The 18,534-nt window shown below is 42.4% G+C and overlaps 2 protein-coding genes across 3 annotated transcripts in view; one reads left to right on the top strand and one right to left on the bottom strand.

Moving 5' to 3' along the window:
- Positions 1-14,983, top strand: part of RAB35 (RAB35, member RAS oncogene family) — a 60,486-nt gene extending 45,503 nt beyond the window's left edge. Inside the window, exon 6 of the mRNA XM_077461443.1 lies at positions 11,798-14,983. Within this exon, the coding sequence (XP_077317569.1) occupies positions 11,798-11,926 (129 nt within the window). The 3' untranslated portion in view covers positions 11,927-14,983. The remainder of the gene's footprint in view (positions 1-11,797) is intronic.
- Positions 14,928-18,534, bottom strand: part of BICDL1 (BICD family like cargo adaptor 1) — a 151,296-nt gene continuing 147,689 nt past the window's right edge. Inside the window, exon 10 of one of the 2 annotated variants that reach the window (XM_077461442.1) lies at positions 14,928-16,062. In XM_077461442.1, coding sequence (XP_077317568.1) covers positions 15,859-16,062 — 204 coding nt within the window. In that variant the 3' untranslated portion in view covers positions 14,928-15,858. The remainder of the gene's footprint in view (positions 16,063-18,534) is intronic. The other variant, XR_013263844.1, reaches the window with a different exon arrangement.

Raw genomic sequence — 18,534 nt, 5'->3', positions numbered from 1 at the left:
TTATTTTTTTGAGGCTGTGCATGCAGTATTTTTTTTTCTTTTTAAGTCAAAAGGTTTTTATTGCAAAAGAAATGCATTGAATCAAATCATACATCACATTACACTTGAATTTGTCAGTGAAAGAACATTGACATAACCATTAGTCATTCCCTTCAATACCTGAGTTGCAGTGAGTATTCAGTGTGTAGCACATATGTTTATTTCTGTATGGTGATACTCTGTGATCCCCTGCCATGGAACTGGCAGCCTCAACATCCCCGCTTTTTTCCCTACAATTATTTCCCTGGGCATTCATTATGTTTATGGGCATCTGAGCAGCCTCATCTGTACCAGTTCCCTGGGACTAATCCCGGGTGTATTAAGCCATGCTTCTCAGGGTACCCCCTATACTGATAAATGTATTTTTCCATGGTAAGGGTATTACCCATGTGCTGAATCCAGGATTTAACCGATGGCGGAAAGTGGCCGATTTCCAACTTGTAAGTATTGTTTTCCTAGCTTGGAATCGGATTCTGGCAAAGGCCATCCTGGTAATTTCCTCTGGAATTGCCCCCTCCAGTACTCCCTGAAGGCAACCTAGTGGATCAAGAGGGACATTAGTTTGGGAAACCTGGTTAAGCATGGCCAGGACCCCGTTCCAATATCTATGGAGTTTGGGGCAAAGCCAGAGGAGGTGTATCAGGTCACCTGGCACTATCTTACACCTGCCACACATCGAATTGGGTAGTTGGCCAATTTTATGAAGTTTTACTGGGGTATAATGTGCCTGCAACAGGATATACATTTGGGATACTTTTTGCAATGCATTCAGCGAACATTTGTTAACAGCTTGAAGTGCCTCTTCCCACTGCTCTCCTTTAATTGGCCCTAAGTCTGCCTCCCACTGGATTGCTGCTTTCATGGGGAATCTAAGTGTGTGGATAGAAGCATAAGATAGCATTGGGATATTATACCCTTTGTGTCCGTTGCGTTTTGTAGTGTAAAACAGGAGTGGGTGATTGTTCCCATTGCACTGTGGTACCTTGTGCTTTAACGGCGCGCTAGTTGTAGGTAGTAAAATGGCATGCTGGAGGGCAGTGCAAATTTAGAGTGCAGGCCAGTGAAAGAGTAGTCTCCCATTGTGAAAGACATGCCTGAGGTGAGTTATTCCCATGGGGGCGCCACCTAGGTCTCTGTTTCTCATACGATTTATTCCTCCATAATTGGCTGTAAGCTGTGTAACCCATTACATGCTGCAATTGTTTGATCTCATTTCACACCTTCTGAAGGAGTGTGTAAGTGGGCACTTGTTGGGCCGTTGGAACAGCTGTGCCTCCAGGCCCTCCGGTACGGACTCCACCCCTGTCCCAGTAAGTAGGAGCTTGGCCTACGAATCGGCCGGCTTGGGAGTTATAACTCCAATCAAGTGCTGCAGCTGTGCAGCCAAATAGTATATCCAAGGGTTGGGGAGTGCCAAACCACCCCCCTTCTTTGGATATCGTAATTGAACCAGTTTGATCCTAGGGGGCTCGTTGTGCCAAAGGAGTAATCTGAATAGAGAGTTGACCACTTGAAATTTTTGGAATAACCACAGGTGTTTTGTGAAGCAGGTATAGCGTTTGGGGCATAAGGATCATCTTAATTAGGTTTGTTTTCCCCGCCAAAGACATTGTGAGTTGGTTCCATATGTTTATTTTGTCTCTGAAGCAAGTCCGTAAGGGGTATATATTTTGGCTATAGTAGTCAGCTTGGGCGAAACGTGGATACCTAAGGATTTAAAGGAAGTTACTTCAGGGGCAGGGGAGCTCTGTGTCTGACCCAGGTGCCCCATCCAGAAACATCAATGCGGTTTTGGACCAATTAATGGTTAAGCCTGAGTAGTGGCCAAAATCTGCGATGAGTGACATTGCATGTGACAATGATTCGTCCTCGTCCTCCAGAAAGAGGAGCATGTCATCAGCGTAAAGCATTCATTTCCCATTCAAGTCACCATAGCGAAATTCCCTGATCTGTGGATTATCCCGCACCTGTGCAGCCAAAGTCTCAATGTTCAGTGCAAAGAGCAGGGGGGGCAAGGGGCAGCCCTGTCTAGTCCTCCTGCCCAGTGCAAAGGCAGGAAACATCCTGTCTGACAAGCGTATGGCAGCCTGTGGAGAGCTATACAGTAGCTTTGTCCACTTGATAAATCTAGGGCCAAATCCAAATTTGGACAGTACAGCCCAGAGATGGCACTAGCTGACACTGTTGAATGCCTTATTGGCGTCAATAGACTACAGTGCCTATCTGCTGGGGTCTGCATGTTAGAAGACTCTTTTATTTTTTAAGATTAATTGCAGTTGATTTTCAGGGCATGAAACCTGCCTGGTCCGGGTGAATAACGTTTAGAACAATCTTGTTAACCCTTAAGCCTAGGATTTTGGCTGGTATTTTAACGTTGCTTTGGAGCAATGAGATTGGTCTTCATGAGCTGGCCTCTAAAGGGTCCCTGCGTGGTTTGATTAACAGTATATTTGCCCTGGACATAGTGGTAGGTAGCTGTCCTGAGTCAAGTGTGGCATTAAATACTTACAGTAGTTTAGGTAAAATTGCCTCCCCATATTGGGTATACACTTCATTGCAAGCCCGTCATCCCCTGGTGCCTTACAGGTAGGAAATGAGGCAGCGGCCTCCTTCAGCTAGTCTAGTGTAAACGGAGCTTCTAGCTCCAGGCTAGCTTGACAGGTCAAAGCCGGTAGAGACATTGTGTTTTTAGATAATCCTGCAATACCTCATCAGTGTAACTGTCACTAGGCAAGTCTGCATAGAAAGATGCTAGTTCTGTAATTATTACCTTGGGGTCATTAACCAGCTACCCATTGGTACAGTGAATGGCTCCTATGGCTGGTGTGGACTGTTGGGACCGAGCAATCCTAGCCAATAATCTACCTATTTTCTCACCTTCGTCATAGAAGGTCTGCTTGGTGAAAAAGCATTTCCGCTCTGCAGTGGAGTATCTCAACCGGTCCAGGGAGTCCTGGCTCGATATCCATGCCTCCCTCACAGTCAGATGGGTCAGTGACATAAAAGTTCCAACTGCCGCACCTGATCCTCCACCCACTCCTGGAGAGCTGACGAATTTTGTTTTATGGCCTCAATTTCTGCTATGAACGTGCCGCTAAGGCATGACTTAAAGGTATCCCATTTCATTAACAGATTGGTGTATAATGGTTATGCCCTCTGTTTGACCACCCGCTCTGGTGAAGAAAAGTGTTTTAGCCAGAAGGCGTTTCGTTTCCAAGGGGTTCTCGGCAAGGAGACAGCTGGATGGATAATTAAAAGTGCCACCATAGGGGAGTGGTCTGATATGTCCCTAGGAAAGTACTCCACCTTGGTAACCAAGTTAAGTATATGCGAGGAGCCTACACAGAGATCAATGCGGGAGAATGAACCATGAGTTTTTTGAGAAGCAGGAGAATACGTCTGTCCAACCCACCTCTGACAGCAGACGGCTTAAAATAGTGCCTCTGCCACCCAAGGGAGGACAGACCGGAGGATGCCTATCCAGCCTGGGATCCAAGTAACCGTTAAAGTCTCTGATGATGGTGGGGACTTCAGGCTTGTCAATCGGGTACGACAGAAGAAGCTGCAATATCGCTCTAGAAATTGGAGGGGGAAGCTACACAAAGACAGTAATCACATTCAAGGTAAACAGTTTACAGTATAGAAACGTATATCTTCCCATGGGGTCCACCACAGAGTCTAATTCCCAGTAGTCCAAGGCCTTATGGACCAGTACACTCACTCCGAGGGTATGCAGAGTGCGTGGAGTGGTAAGCCTTGCCCACCCAGGAATATTGTAAAAATGTTGCTGTCTTTCGTGAGGTGGGTTTCCTGTAGGCCTATTATGGTCCGATGGAATTTCTTTTGACGAGGGCTAGTCATGGTGCATTTTAGCAGATCATGCACGCCCCGGACGTTCGATTAAAGTGGTAGTCATATTAAACGCAGTAGATTAGCACAGTGCTGGTATGCAATGTTCCTGAGCGCGATAGTGACACAATCTGCTCTGTAATCGGTCATTTGCTCCAGGAGGCAAATGGTTAAATACTGAAGAATTGTCAGGTGCAGGTCAAAAAAACATTGAAGTGTTTGATTTCAAAACAAAGCGCAATTAGACTGGGTATAGGAAATAGCACATACCCTGGCCGCCTAGCAGCTGTCGCTCTCTTGGATGGGGTGGGAGCAATCTGCCACCTTCTCCCCTCAGGCCAGTTACTGGTTGTAAAATGTGCCAACTGGGCACCAACAAGAGTGTCCCTTCAACTGGGACATGCTGAAGCACAGTAAGAGCGTGCAAGCTCGACTCGCACACTGAATTTAAACTGAACTTGGTGCTATTCAAAGCGCTGGTTTAAGCAACCTGTAAAGTGTCCCGCTGTGTGTATAGTAACCTTGTAGTGTCGGCAGACATCGTACCGGCCATGCCATGTTTGACTATGCGTTAGTCTCCCGTCAGCGTTTTGGCGTATTTGGAGGTCCTGCTCGTTGTGGTCCAGCCAGGCAGCTGCATCTGAAGCTGATTCAAAGAAAGTGGCTTGCCCTCTGACACTGACCCGCAGTTTGGCTGGGAACAGCATGGCATAGGTCACCTGGATTTTTTTGTAGGCGTTTCTGAACCTCTGCAAATTTAGCTCTTTTGTTGCACCTTTGCCGAAAAATCAGGATAGATTGAGACTTTAGTTCCATTAAAATGAACAGCCTTTCTCCCTTGCAATTCTAAGTATGATTTCACGATCTTTGTAATTCAAGAGCCGTGCCAACATGGATATTGGTGGATTGCCAGGGGGGAGGGGCCGCGGTGGGCCTGCTCAACCACAGTGAGGCGAAAGCCTCCCTGCCAAATATATCTTGCAGCCATTGCTCTGTAAATGCTGTGGGGTCTCGGCCCTTGACTTTCTCGGGGAGCCCCATGATGCGGACATTGTTCCGCCTTAAGGGTTTCTCAATGTCGTCTCTTTTGGCCTGTGCTGCTTGTTGTAGTGGTGTCCCTAGTGAGTGGAGGTATCTGATCTTCCATCTTGCTAATTCTGCCCTCCACAGCCCAGGTTCTCTCCCTAATTTTCTGGAGGACCTGTCTCATAAGGGACACTGTTTTTGGTGAGACCCCCAAACGGCTCTTTCATCCACTGAAGCCGTGCATTGCTGAACAGCATGCAGGATTTTGTTCAGTGTGGGTTGCTTTGTGTCTTCCTGCAGTGTGTCAAACAGGTCTGGTGTAATTTGCTGAGGTCTGTGATGGACATATAGGTGCATCTATCATAACCCCTTCCCGCCCAGCCTATTGTAAAATGATATCCCCCCCAGAATTGCAATCCCGTGAGCACCCTACGATCCACGTTCCGGCACAATCTGTCACCTTCCGTGTCCAGGGACATGGCCGATGACTGATCACTGTACTGGGCCAACCCCAGCAGATCATATGACAGTTGTACACAATGAAAAGCTTTGTTGCTTGCCTTTCATTGTGTATCATTATGATGAGCTTTGTGATTGGTCACAGTCATCACACGGTACAGACAGGGCCAGTTACAGCCCATCTGTACCATGCGATTAGCTGTGTGGCCAACCACAGCTCTTCACATTTAGTAAACACTGAGTAGTTTTCATTCAGAAAAAAAAAATGGTTGCTTATATTTGTAAAATGCAGTTATAAGCAATCGTAGTGTGTAAAATTAAAAATATCCTGATCACCTCCCCAGAGTTGTACAGTAATACTATCGTAACGGTGTATTTCTCTGGTCACTGTATGTAATACTGTATTAATAATGTCACCAGTCAGTGTCCCTGATCACCGTCGCACCAGTTGTATGATAACTCTGTACTACCCTGGTAACAGTATGTGAAAAAAAATTACAATTTCAAAAAACTCGCCATACCTCTTACTAAATACCTTGGACTTTCCAAAAAGAATTAAGTGTTAATACATCAGTATTGATCAATTTTCAGATCTATATATCCCACAGTGTTTTGGACTTTATAACTTTCCTACAGACTAAATAACATACAATGATTTGGATTATCCACTTGCCTACTGGGCACTTAAACCCCCCTCCTGCCCAGACCAATTTTCAGCTTTCGGTGCTCTCACACTTTGAATGACAATTACTCAATAATGCAACACTGTACCCAAATGAATTTTTTGTCCTTCTCCCACAAATAGAACTTTTCTTTTGGTTGTATTTGATCACCTCTGGTTTTTTAGTTTTTTGCGCTATAAATAAAAAAAGCGTTAAAAATTTGAAAAAACACATTTTTCTTTGTTTCTGTGATAAAATTATGAAAATTATTAATTTTTCTTCATAAATTTTGGCCACAATTTATACTGCTACATATCTTTGGTAAAATTATCCAAATTAGTGGATATTATTTGGTCTTTGTGAAAGTTAGAGAGTACACAAGCTGTGGTGCAAATCATAAAAAATTTATCACATCTGATGTACTGGTGGTTAAAGGAAAGAGGGCTTAAATGGGAATACCGGGTAGTCGCTCACACCAACCCCATATGTAGTTCCATTCGGCCATATAATAAATTGGACTATACCGGTACTTGGTAATGGAAAAACACTAATAAAATTTAAAATCAATATAATGTTTAATAAAGATATAAAACAAAACAACACTGAAATATCACTTGAAGAAGTACAATAATATGCACATCACAGTTGAGGTATTCCTGACGGGTTCTCCATAGGGAACATTCAACCGTAGAGAGTGCACAATAAATTTCCTCGACTAGTTTCGCGGGAAAAGGCCCGCTTCTTCAGGAGGATATATCACAGTTGAGGTATTCCTGACGGGTTCTCCATAGGGAACACTCAACCGTAGAGAGTGCACAATAAATTTCCTCGACTAGTTTCGCGGGAAAAGGCCCGCTTCTTCAGGAGGATATCTATATAAAAGTATCACAATCATTAGATAATACACACATGTAAAAATATAAGCAATACAGTTATCATAATGTTATTGATTTTACATACACAAATTCCCTATATGTTTAAAAGAGGAGGTCAGCTCACCCTACTTCAAGGAACAGGCTGCAGGTAAGGAGATCCGCAAAGTCCCCCCACGGTGAACATGGGGGATTGGTAAACGCCGGCTCTGGATAAATAATATTATAATAATTTATCAATTAGGTAGGGGTATATCTTGAATTAAGGAAGAAAGGGGAAGGGGAGGGAAGAAAAAGAAAAAGAAGAAAGACCTCGTGAGGGTGAAACCGTGATATTAAGTGACTAAAAAAAGTGGGGAAGGGGGAGGGGGAGGGAGGAAGGGAAGAGGGAAAGGGGAAGGGGGAGGGAGGGAAAAAAGGGGGGGGGGTGAAGGTGAATTGCTGCAGGTGACTGCATATAATTACCAGAGGTATAAGGTCAAAAGTGATTAAACCATAGAATTTAATATAAATGTGTGAAATTTATTAACAAACCAAACGTGAATAGTCAAGTGTATCCATGTGGATTGAGCAGTGTAGAAGGAGGAAAAGAGAGAAACCCTTCACCCCAATAAGAATCCTTAATTCCAGAGAAGGTTACAATAAAAATGAATCGGCTTACCAACAAGCCAATCAAGAAATCATGTAAAGACAGGACATCAAGGTTGAGCTGGTTAAACAAGCTTGTAAGGATACTGATCTGATACTCAACGAACGGTACAATATCCTTACAAGCTTGTTTAACCAGCTCAACCTTGATGTCCTGTCTTTACATGATTTCTTGATTGGCTTGTTGGTAAGCCGATTCATTTTTATTGTAACCTTCTCTGGAATTAAGGATTCTTATTGGGGTGAAGGGTTTCTCTCTTTTCCTCCTTCTACACTGCTCAATCCACATGGATACACTTGACTATTCACGTTTGGTTTGTTAATAAATTTCACACATTTATATTAAATTCTATGGTTTAATCACTTTTGACCTTATACCTCTGGTAATTATATGCAGTCACCTGCAGCAATTCACCTTCACCCCCCCCCCTTTTTTCCCTCCCTCCCCCTTCCCCTTTCCCTCTTCCCTTCCTCCCTCCCCCTCCCCCTTCCCCACTTTTTTTAGTCACTTAATATCACGGTTTCACCCTCACGAGGTCTTTCTTCTTTTTCTTTTTCTTCCCTCCCCTTCCCCTTTCTTCCTTAATTCAAGATATACCCCTACCTAATTGATAAATTATTATAATATTATTTATCCAGAGCCGGCGTTTACCAATCCCCCATGTTCACCGTGGGGGGACTTTGCGGATCTCCTTACCTGCAGCCTGTTCCTTGAAGTAGGGTGAGCTGACCTCCTCTTTTAAACATATAGGGAATTTGTGTATGTAAAATCAATAACATTATGATAACTGTATTGCTTATATTTTTACATGTGTGTATTATCTAATGATTGTGATACTTTTATATAGATATCCTCCTGAAGAAGCGGGCCTTTTCCCGCGAAACTAGTCGAGGAAATTTATTGTGCACTCTCTACGGTTGAGTGTTCCCTATGGAGAACCCGTCAGGAATACCTCAACTGTGATATATCCTCCTGAAGAAGCGGGCCTTTTCCCGCGAAACTAGTCGAGGAAATTTATTGTGCACTCTCTACGGTTGAATGTTCCCTATGGAGAACCCGTCAGGAATACCTCAACTGTGATGTGCATATTATTGTACTTCTTCAAGTGATATTTCAGTGTTGTTTTGTTTTATATCTTTATTAAACATTATATTGATTTTAAATTTTATTAGTGTTTTTCCATTACCAAGTACCGGTATAGTCCAATTTATTATATGGCCGAATGGAACTACATATGGGGTTGGTGTGAGCGACTACCCGGTATTCCCATTTAAGCCCTCTTTCCTTTAACTACAAATTCTGGATGATGGTACATTATACAATACTTATAAAGATTTAGACCAGAGGCGATACTCATAATATGTGATGTACTGGTGGCCTATCATTTCTTGCGACCCGACCAAGACAGAAAAGTACAAATACCTCCCAAATGACCCCTTTTTGGAAAGTAGACATTCCAAGGTATTTATTAAGAGGCATAGTGAGGTTTTTGGTGGTGTCATTTTTTCCCACAATTCTTTGCAAAATGAAGAAAAAAAAAAGATTTTTTTTGTTTTTTTTCCCCACAAAATTGTCATTATAATAGGTTATTTCTCTCACATGGCATGTGTATACCACAAATTCCCCAAAATACATTCTGCTACTCCTCCTGAGTATTAAGATACCACATGTGTGGGACTTTTTCACAGCCTGGACACTTAGAGAGACCTAAAATGCAGGGAGTGCTGTCACGTATTCTAGGAGCATAAATTACACATCTAACTTGTTGACTACCTATTACACTTTTGAAGGCCCTGGAGCACCAGGACGATGACACGTGGCACTGATGGCACATGACACTGACAACAGCTGGCACTAATACGTGGCACTGGCACATGACACTGACAACAGATGGCACTAATATGTGGCACTGAGGACAGATGGCACTAATATGTGGCACTGAGGACAGATGGCACTAATATGTGGCACTGGGGACAGATGGCACTAATATGTGGCACTGGGGACAGGTGGGCATGTGTGTGTTTTACTGTGTGTGTATACTCACTGACACTGCAGCACGGAAGCTCTCCCTCACACGCTCTCTGTGTGAGGAGAGGAGCTGGCAATGAGAGATGATCCATGAGAGATCACCTCTCATTGGACAGGCCGATTGAGTGCTAAATGGCTGCTGTGCTTGGCCATTTAGCACGATCTGTGATTGGCTGTGTCCGAGGGACACGGCTAACACAGAACTTCCCCGATGCATGCCCACAGCGGCGCACAGAGGGGGAACTAAATGGGAGGACGTCCAGGGACGCCCTCCCGGCAGATAGCGTCCGCTCTGTAGCCGTCTTTTGGCTGTAGAGCGGGCACGAAGTGGTTATTTTCACCAAAGAAATGGAGCAGAATACATTTTGGCCTAAATTTATGGAGAAGGATTATTTGCAAAATTTTATAACCGAAAGGAAGAAAAGCGTTTTTGTTCCAAAAATTTTCATATATTTTGCACAAAATAAACCCAGTGGTTATTAAATACCACCAAATGAAAGCTTAACCACTTCAGCCCCAGAGGATTCGGCTGCTGAATGATCAGGGCATTTTTTTGCGATTCGGCACTGCGTCGTTTTAACTGACACAAATACGCTGTCACGCGACGCACCCACACAAAATTGATGTCCGTCCCCCCCCCCCCCCCCCCCCCATATAATTTTTCTCAGTTTAGGCTGATATGTACTCTACATATTTTTGGTTAAAAAAAATAAATCGCAATAAGCTTATATTGATTGTATTATAGTTATAGCGCCTACAAAATAGGGGATAGATTTATAGCATTTTTGTTATTAATTTCTTTTTACTAGTAATAACAGTAATCTGCTATTTTTAATATTATTTTTTTTTTCCCTTATCAGGACTGAACATTATGGCGGACATATCAGACACTTTTGACACATTTTTGGGACCATTGGCATTTATACAGTGATCAGTGCTGTAAAAATGTCACTGGCAGGGAAGGGGTTGTTCCCTATGTGTGTTTCTAACTGTAGGGGGAGGGGACTGACCTAGAGGAAGTGACGGATCGTGGTTTCTAGATAATAGGAACTCTCGATCTGTCACGCCGCACACAACAGGGATATGTGTGTTTACACACATACACGTCCCTGTTCTGCCTCTTGTGCCTGCGATCACTCATGTGGGCATCGGCACCACCGCTTATCACAAAAATGATAAAAAGAAAAAATTCATATGGGTAAAGTGCGTATAGTGCAATTGTCATTCGAAGTGCAACAGTGCTGAAAATTGGCCTGGGTGGGAAGGGTGTAAAAATGTCTGGTTTTGAAGTGGATAAAGGTGAAAAATTATCAGCCACTTTGTTTAATGACACTATATAACTGCTTCTCTTCATCCTGGCCATTGGGAAAGGGCAAGCTGTTGCACTACTGGATTGGCTCCATGGGTACAAAACAAACAGCAGCATCTTGTCAACCCCCCCCCCCCCCCATTGCGTTCTTTCAGAAAGCTCCTGTGTATGTGTTTTTTAGTTAAAGATTTCACAGCGGTAGTTTTCTTGGCCTCCAACCAAGTCATCTCTTGACCAGGGCTCATTTCTCTTATGATAAGTATCCCTGTGGGGAGGTATTTAGCACTTTACCCAACTTGGAGATTGGTTTATCCGCAGCAAAACACAAACACAAATGGATGAGTAGGAAAGGAGGTTTGACAAATACACCGCAGGGATTTCCACGCTAAGATAATTTAGTTGCAGATGACTGGAGAAATCAATAATACATCTTTTGAAGAGTAAGATCTGATTTATAAATAGACACAGAGGCTGCCTTCTCTTCATAATTAAATGCATGCTTATAAACTACAGATGTTTAGATTTTGGTTGGATTATAAAGTCTATAGGATCTATAAGAATATAGGATCTGCCATTGAACAACATTTTTAAAAGGGTAAAGCTCAAGGTGTGTTCCTTCATTATCTTGTGAGTCACTGACCCAGAACAAGCATTAGCAGGTGACATGATAACCGATAAGCTCACACTTGTTCCAGCTCAGTTATTTGTCAGATAATGGCAGAAGGATTAGAAGAGCACCAGACCATGTACCTTTAAAAAGCGAATTGGCAATGGCAGCCTTTTCTCTAAGGCCATGCACTACAGTATAAGGGCAGCTAATCGTCACGTTTTATCTTGAAATTCAATTTTTACCTGTAAAGTTTACAACAGCCTTTTTTTTTTTTTTTTTTTTTTCTTTTTACAGATGTTTAATTGCATTACTGAGCTAGTTCTTCGAGCAAAGAAAGAAAACTTGGCAAAGCAACAACAGCAGCAACAGAATGACGTGGTGAAATTAACCAAAAACAGTAAAAGGAAAAAGCGATGCTGCTAGGTGCGGGCACAGCACACAGAGGCTGCTCTTAATCCGAACATTCGTTCCTGGAATGAAGAGTAACTGTGCCATGGGCAGCGCACAGCTTTCAGGGGTTGGGGCATTTTCTCAGTTTTGTGCTGTTAATTTAAGAATTTCTCAAGGTTTTCTATTGAGAGGCGCTGACACCTTTTTATTGCTGTGCCAACAAGGTGTTGTGGATCCTTGTCATCCCCTTGTCACCCCTGCTCTTCTGGAGCGTCTGCTAGGAAAGGACAGTTGCAGTGCCTACCCCTTGGACTGATTAACAAGAGTCTGTACATACTGTATATTGCGTTAACCAGCCTCGCCTCCCTCCTTTCGCTTTGGCTTTCACCTTCCGATCGCCAAACTGTCGTATTGCGCAAATATAAACTGATCACATTTTTAAAGATTTAGGACAGTTGGCATCTTTAACCTTGAGCCTGGTGTCTGTCATGCCTACTAGGGGAAGAATCACTAGGCCTTGCTGTTATTTTGCTTCCCTGCTGTTTAGTTTTTTTTTTTTTTTTGTCAATATTTAAAACCATGCTAAAGAAAACCAACCATCTATTACATTGACCAGAGCAGGACTTGCGACTTCAAAGTCACTTTGTTTTTAACGAAAAGCTGGATGGATCCTGAACTGTTAGCAGTTGTTTGTTACAATCTCTATCTCAAAAAAAAAAAAAAAAATTGTGAATTTAACAAATTATGTGGGTTAAAAAAAAAAAAACTCTGCCAAATTTTTGTACCATCTTCATAAATAGGATCAAAGTTAATAAAAAAAAATGTGAACTTTGGGTCCTGAATTTAAAACAAAAAAGCAGTTGTCTTGTGATGTCAGTGTGTGAAGTAGAGGGGTTGGCGTTGCACTGGTTGTGTTCAGATGGGCATTGAAGGAACAATAAACCCAGAACAGAAGTGATACTTTACTAAAAATCTTTTTACCATATTCAGAAATATACATCTTAATGTGAGTCTGCCTAGAAGTGGATACATACATACAGAAGCTATGTATCCAACTTTCTGTAATTAATGGAGGGACACAGCAGGCCTCATATTTGCTACATGTAGAGGCTGAGCTCCAAACATTTTTAGACCTCTTTCACACGGGGCGGATCAGTAATGATCCGCCCCGTGATGATCCGCTCGCTCAGCGGGGATCGCTCCATTGTCCCCGCTGAGCTGGCGGCGGACAGGGCGGTCTTTGCACACTGTGCAGGGACCGCCCCGTTAGCTCTCCGCTTTCCTCTATGGGGATCGGATGAGCACGGACTGTCTGCCCGTATTCATCCGATCCGCTCTGCAGACGGACAGAAAAATAGGATTTTCCTCCGTCTGCAGAATCGGACAGTTGCGGAGGCGGACAATAGCGGGTGTCTGCGGATGCTCATCCGCAGACACCCGCTATCCCATAGGGATGAATGTATGCCCGTATTTCATCCGCAAACGGATGGATGAAATACGGACATACCATCCGCATGTGTGAAAGGGGCCTTAAGCTTCTATTCTATTTATAGTGGTAGCAGAATTCCTTTCCCCCCCCCCAATGCGTTTCTGCTCTCTGACCCACTATGTCACCATAGGACCCATTAGTGATGCAGGGACCCGCAGGAGGAACAGGGGAACAGCATCGACACATCCAAACGTATGATTGAAGTACCTTTTAGTGCCTCAGCTGTGGAACAAAGCACATTTTAGAACTCCATCACCCACCGTAGGAATTCATATTTTTATTTAAAATTCACTAGCTCTGGATAGGGCTGGGGAAAAAAATCGATTTAAATCTTGAATCAAGTTGAGAGGTCAAATTGATTCAAAATTGAAGCGAATAGTTTTTTTTTTTTTTTTCCACCACCGCCTGGGTCCTGAGGTGCGGGCAGGAGGAAATCCTGCCTGCAACTCCTCAGAACCAGCGCGATGTCATCAAAAAAACAAACAAAAAATATTTGAATCGTGAATTGAGTTTTTAGAAAATTGCCCAGCTCTAGCTCTGGATTTGTGCACTCATCTGTCACACACTGCTTATACCTGTAGCAAATGTGGGATAGTAAATGGTTCTTGAAAACCCATGAGGTTAGAAATCTAGCAAATGCCTCTGTGACCAAGCACCTTGTGTGTGAAATAGGTTGGAATTCGCTTCTGGATGTCAATTGCTGTCATATAACCCAACTCGTTAATAATGGTCCTGATCAGCAGTCCATCTTGGTGAAATCAACTACTGTTTCAGTTAGACCTACAACTGCTGATTTGTAAGGGTGCAAGCCCTATAGATTTTATACCGATCCTGGCTTCACTAGTTAATGAGTCACTAATCTGAAATATGCACCCCGGGAAGTGTACCCTTCTGCCACTGCTGTTCCTGGTTAGTGACTCACTTTGTATTGAAAGCAGGGTGATATTTCCTGGAGGCTGCAGGTTTAGAGCCAACGCAGCAATGGCAGCTACCTTTTTATTTCTGTGCTCACATGTTCCATTAAATTTTGTTTTGGAAATTCTTGGTCTGTGAACGTAACTTTTAGGCAAAATTATTAAAACTAGCATTGACTCTACTTTTGAAAAACTGAATAAAAGACAGATGTGCGAAGGAAAAGGACTGTCCCCATATCATACCACATTTCTCTTGGATTAGCTCTGATAAAGTGGTCAATTATATTTATCTGTGAATGACTGTGTATTTCAACATGTAATTAAAAGGCTAGCGCCATCCAAAACTTGGTGGTTAGTAAGGGTCTGAAGTTCAAGTCCCTTACAAACTAAAGGCTTAGGGCCTTTTCACATGGCCCTAAGCAATATGTCCTATCATAGTTTGTCTCCATATTATTTGTTCTGCAGCTGGACAGAACTTGGCATTCTTTTATTAATTAACCACTGCAAGGTCTACAAGAAGCCAGCTTATGTAAATCCATGCAAAACTGAAAAAAAAAAAATTGAGTGCAGCTGGTCTTTTACAGACCCTTGCGGAAAATAACATCAAAGGTAAGCACAAGAAACATGGAAAATCATAGAAATATTTTATTCCAGAATTTACAATAAAAAGCATAATTTGTACTAAAATATGACATTTTTATATCTGTTTGTTATAAAAAGAAAACTGTATGCAATATAAAAACTCTGCTTCGTCTATATACATAGAGCATTTCTCAATACTTGAGCTGTAAGGTAGGGTCAGGGGCAGTTCCTCTGCTGTGCTCTGTCTGGAAGACCAGAGGTAGGGAGTCTATTCCTTGGAATGAGAGCAGCTCAGGATCTGTCTACAACAGTTATACCTGCTAAATTCATTTGTCAAGGAAGCTGTGAAGTGAATACAAAACGGATGGCTCTAAAAGTGCAAGGTGTTCTCTATGGATAAAATCCAGTGAACAAAGCATTGTTCTACAAAATAGAAAACACATCTAAAAGAAAAGTAAAGTGTGAATGCAGCTTAGCCCCATAGACTAAGTATAATACACTTAGAGTTTTTTTTTTTTTTTGTTAAATGCCGGCGAATTTGCTCATTTAACCAAGCCATAGACGGTTCAAATCTCTGCCAAGATTCGAACCGTGTATGGGCAGGCTGATTATACCTAATTTGATCAATCAGTCAACTTGGGTACAACCAGCCTGTTGGATTTTACATGCGTTTATTGCTAGTGGCTGTTACAGCAACTAGCTATAAACACTGTTCTACCAGCAGGGATGGCTTTCCCCACTCCCCATGCTGGGAGAACACAATGGCTTCGCTGGAGGGATTCCCCCATCAATACTGGCTGTGTTGATTGGGGAATCGAGCGATTTTCTTTTAGGAAAGATAATTGCTCCATCTATGGCCAGCCTTAGGATGGTTTTAGGGATCATCGATGGTAATACTTTTTTAAAATCCCCTCAGAATGAATTTACTCAAACAAAAGTCCATCATGATTCATAATACATCAACTGTGATACAGTTGCAGTTAAGCTTTTGTTTTCTTTAGAAATGAAAAGAGACTTCTCCCTTCAGAACCAATGGGCTCTTCTGGCCGCTCTGTGCGATTCAGAGTGCTAACTTTGCCACAGTGCTTAACGTGGTGGCCCCTGGAGAAGGAATACACAGACTGGCTCCATTCCTTCTGGTGTTTGTCCATCAATTGCTGATCAATGACTCTGTGCATGTCATCCTGTTATAAAACAAAAAAAGGTTAGTGTAAATCAGTCAGTACATGATGGCATTAACTACACAAAATGTTAACTTGTCACTGCAAGACAGGCAAATGAATGTACCAAGAAATACGTTTATACACAGGCTTAAACGAGCAATGAAGGAGTGAGTAGTGGGAGATGACTCTATAGCAGTAAAGAGAACCTGTTGGAACAACATGCAGCATAACTGAAGCACCCAGATTTCTATCAAATAACACAGTGAATTTGGCATTGATATTTTCCTTCTGTTGATGCAATGAGACTATACAACAACCCTTAGCACTAAAACTGATTTTTGTTAGTGGTAGCTGCACAAATATGCACACTTGTAATGTGAACAGTGCAGCATTGTTATAGATTTTTGTTAGCCCTAACCTAAACCTGTGGCTGTATTTAGATAGTAAAACACTTGTCTGTGCTATTCTATTTCAGTGGTACCTCAAGACAAAATGTGGCAACTTAGTCAGTAGTTCAGGTAATGCCTGAATATGACAACACAATTAAAGAATAGTCATTTGAACCCTTGATATTTGTTATTTAAAGGTATAATTGTCTTTTAGCAGCAATGAGACCTACCACAATAATTAAAATATCAATGCTGATATTTTAGAAAAAGTGACTAGGGCCTATGTCTCAGTAATTAGGTTAGCACATACTGTACATCTGTAGCCAAAAGTTTTGAGAATTACACAAATATTGATTTTCACAAAGTCTGCTGCTTCAGTGTTTTTAGATCTTTGTTGATATTCCTATGGTATACTGAAGTATAATTTAAAGCATTTCAAGTAAGTTCCAAAGGTTTTTCTTTTTATTGTCCATTACATGAAGTTTATACAAAGAGTCAATATTTGCAGTGTTGACCCTTCTTACAAGATCTCTGCAATTCGCCCTGTCAATGCTGTCAATCAACTTCTGGGCCACATCATTCTTGCATAATCATAGCTTGGAGTTTGTTAGAATTTTTTGGGTTTTTTATTTTTTGCTCACCTGGGTTTTGAGAATTGACTATTAAGGTCTGGGGAGTTTCCTGGCCATATCAATATTTTGTTCCCCAAGGCACTTGGTTATCACTTTTGCCTTAGGGCAAGGTGCTCCATCATGCTGGAAAAGGCATTGTTCGCCACCAAACTATTCTTGGATGGTTGGGAGAGGTTGCTCTCTGAGGATGTTTTTGTACCATTCTTTATTCATGATGTGTTCTTAGGCAAAATTGTGAGTGAGCCCACTCCCTTGGCTAAGAAGCAACCCCACACATGAATGGTCTCGGGATGCTTTACTGATGGCATGACACAGGACTGATGGTAGCGCTCACGTTTTCTTCTCTAGATTAGGTTTTTCAGGATACCCCAAACAATTGGAAAGGGGATTCATCAGAGAAAATTACTTTACCCTAGTCCTCAGCAGTCCAATCCCTGTACATTTAGCAGGATGTCAGTCTGTCCTAGATATTTTTCCTGGAGGGAAGTGGCTTCTTTTCTGCCCTTCTTGACACCAGGCCATCCTTCTAAAGTCTTTGCCTCACTGTACGTGCAGATGTACTCACACCTGCATGCTGCCAATCCTGAGCAAGCTCTACACTGAGCAGCTGAATCAACTGTAGGAGATGGTTCTGACGCTTGCTGGACTTTCTTGAGCGCCCTGAAGCCTTCTTCACAACAATTGAACCTCTCTCCTTAAAGTTCTTGATCTGATAAATGGTTGATTTAGGTGCAATCTTAGTAGCAGCAATATCCTTGCCTTTGAATTCTTTTTCGTGCAAAGCAACGACTGCACGTGTTTCCTTGCAGGTAACCTTGGTTAACAGAGGAAGAACAATGATTTCAAGCACCGCCTTCTCTTTTAAAGCTTCCAGTCTGTTATTTTAAGGCTACTTTCACACTGGGGTGGGTGTCGGCGGTAAAGTGGCGCTGTTTTTAGCACTACTTTACCATCTTTTTAACGGCGCTATTTGGCTGCTAGCAGGACAGTTTTAGCCCCTGCTCGCGGCCAAAAAAAGGGTCAAAAGAGCCGCTGCCCCATTGATATCAATTGGCAGGGTGCATTAGTAGCGGTGTATACACCACTCCTACAGCACTGCAACAATGCTGCTTGCAGGATTTTTTTTTTTTTTTTATCATCCTGCAAGCGCCCTGCTCTTTCACACTGGATAGACAATAGAGACTCTTATAGGTGCTATGCAAATGCTATTTTTAGTGCTGCAGCACTTGTAAAGCACCTCTGTGAAAGTAGCCTAACTCAATCAGCATTACAGAGGGATTTCTGGCCTTGTCAAAACTGACACCTGTGTTAGGGAGAGAATCACTACTAGGATGTCAGCTGGTCCTTTTATGTGGCAGGGCTGAAAGGTAGTGGAAATGTTTTTTTGGGAATGAGTTCATTTTAATAGCAAGGAGGGACTTTGCAATACATTTGATCTCTCTTTCATAACATTCTGGAGTATATGCAAATTG

This window comes from Lithobates pipiens, unplaced genomic scaffold, assembly GCF_037356315.1.
Source record: "Lithobates pipiens isolate NorthernLeopardFrog02 unplaced genomic scaffold, aLitPip1_a1.2 Scaffold_3, whole genome shotgun sequence".
NCBI lineage: Eukaryota > Metazoa > Chordata > Amphibia > Anura > Ranidae > Lithobates > Lithobates pipiens.
The sequence above is the reverse complement of the archived record's forward strand: the minus strand, read 5'-3'. Positions and strand labels throughout refer to the sequence as shown.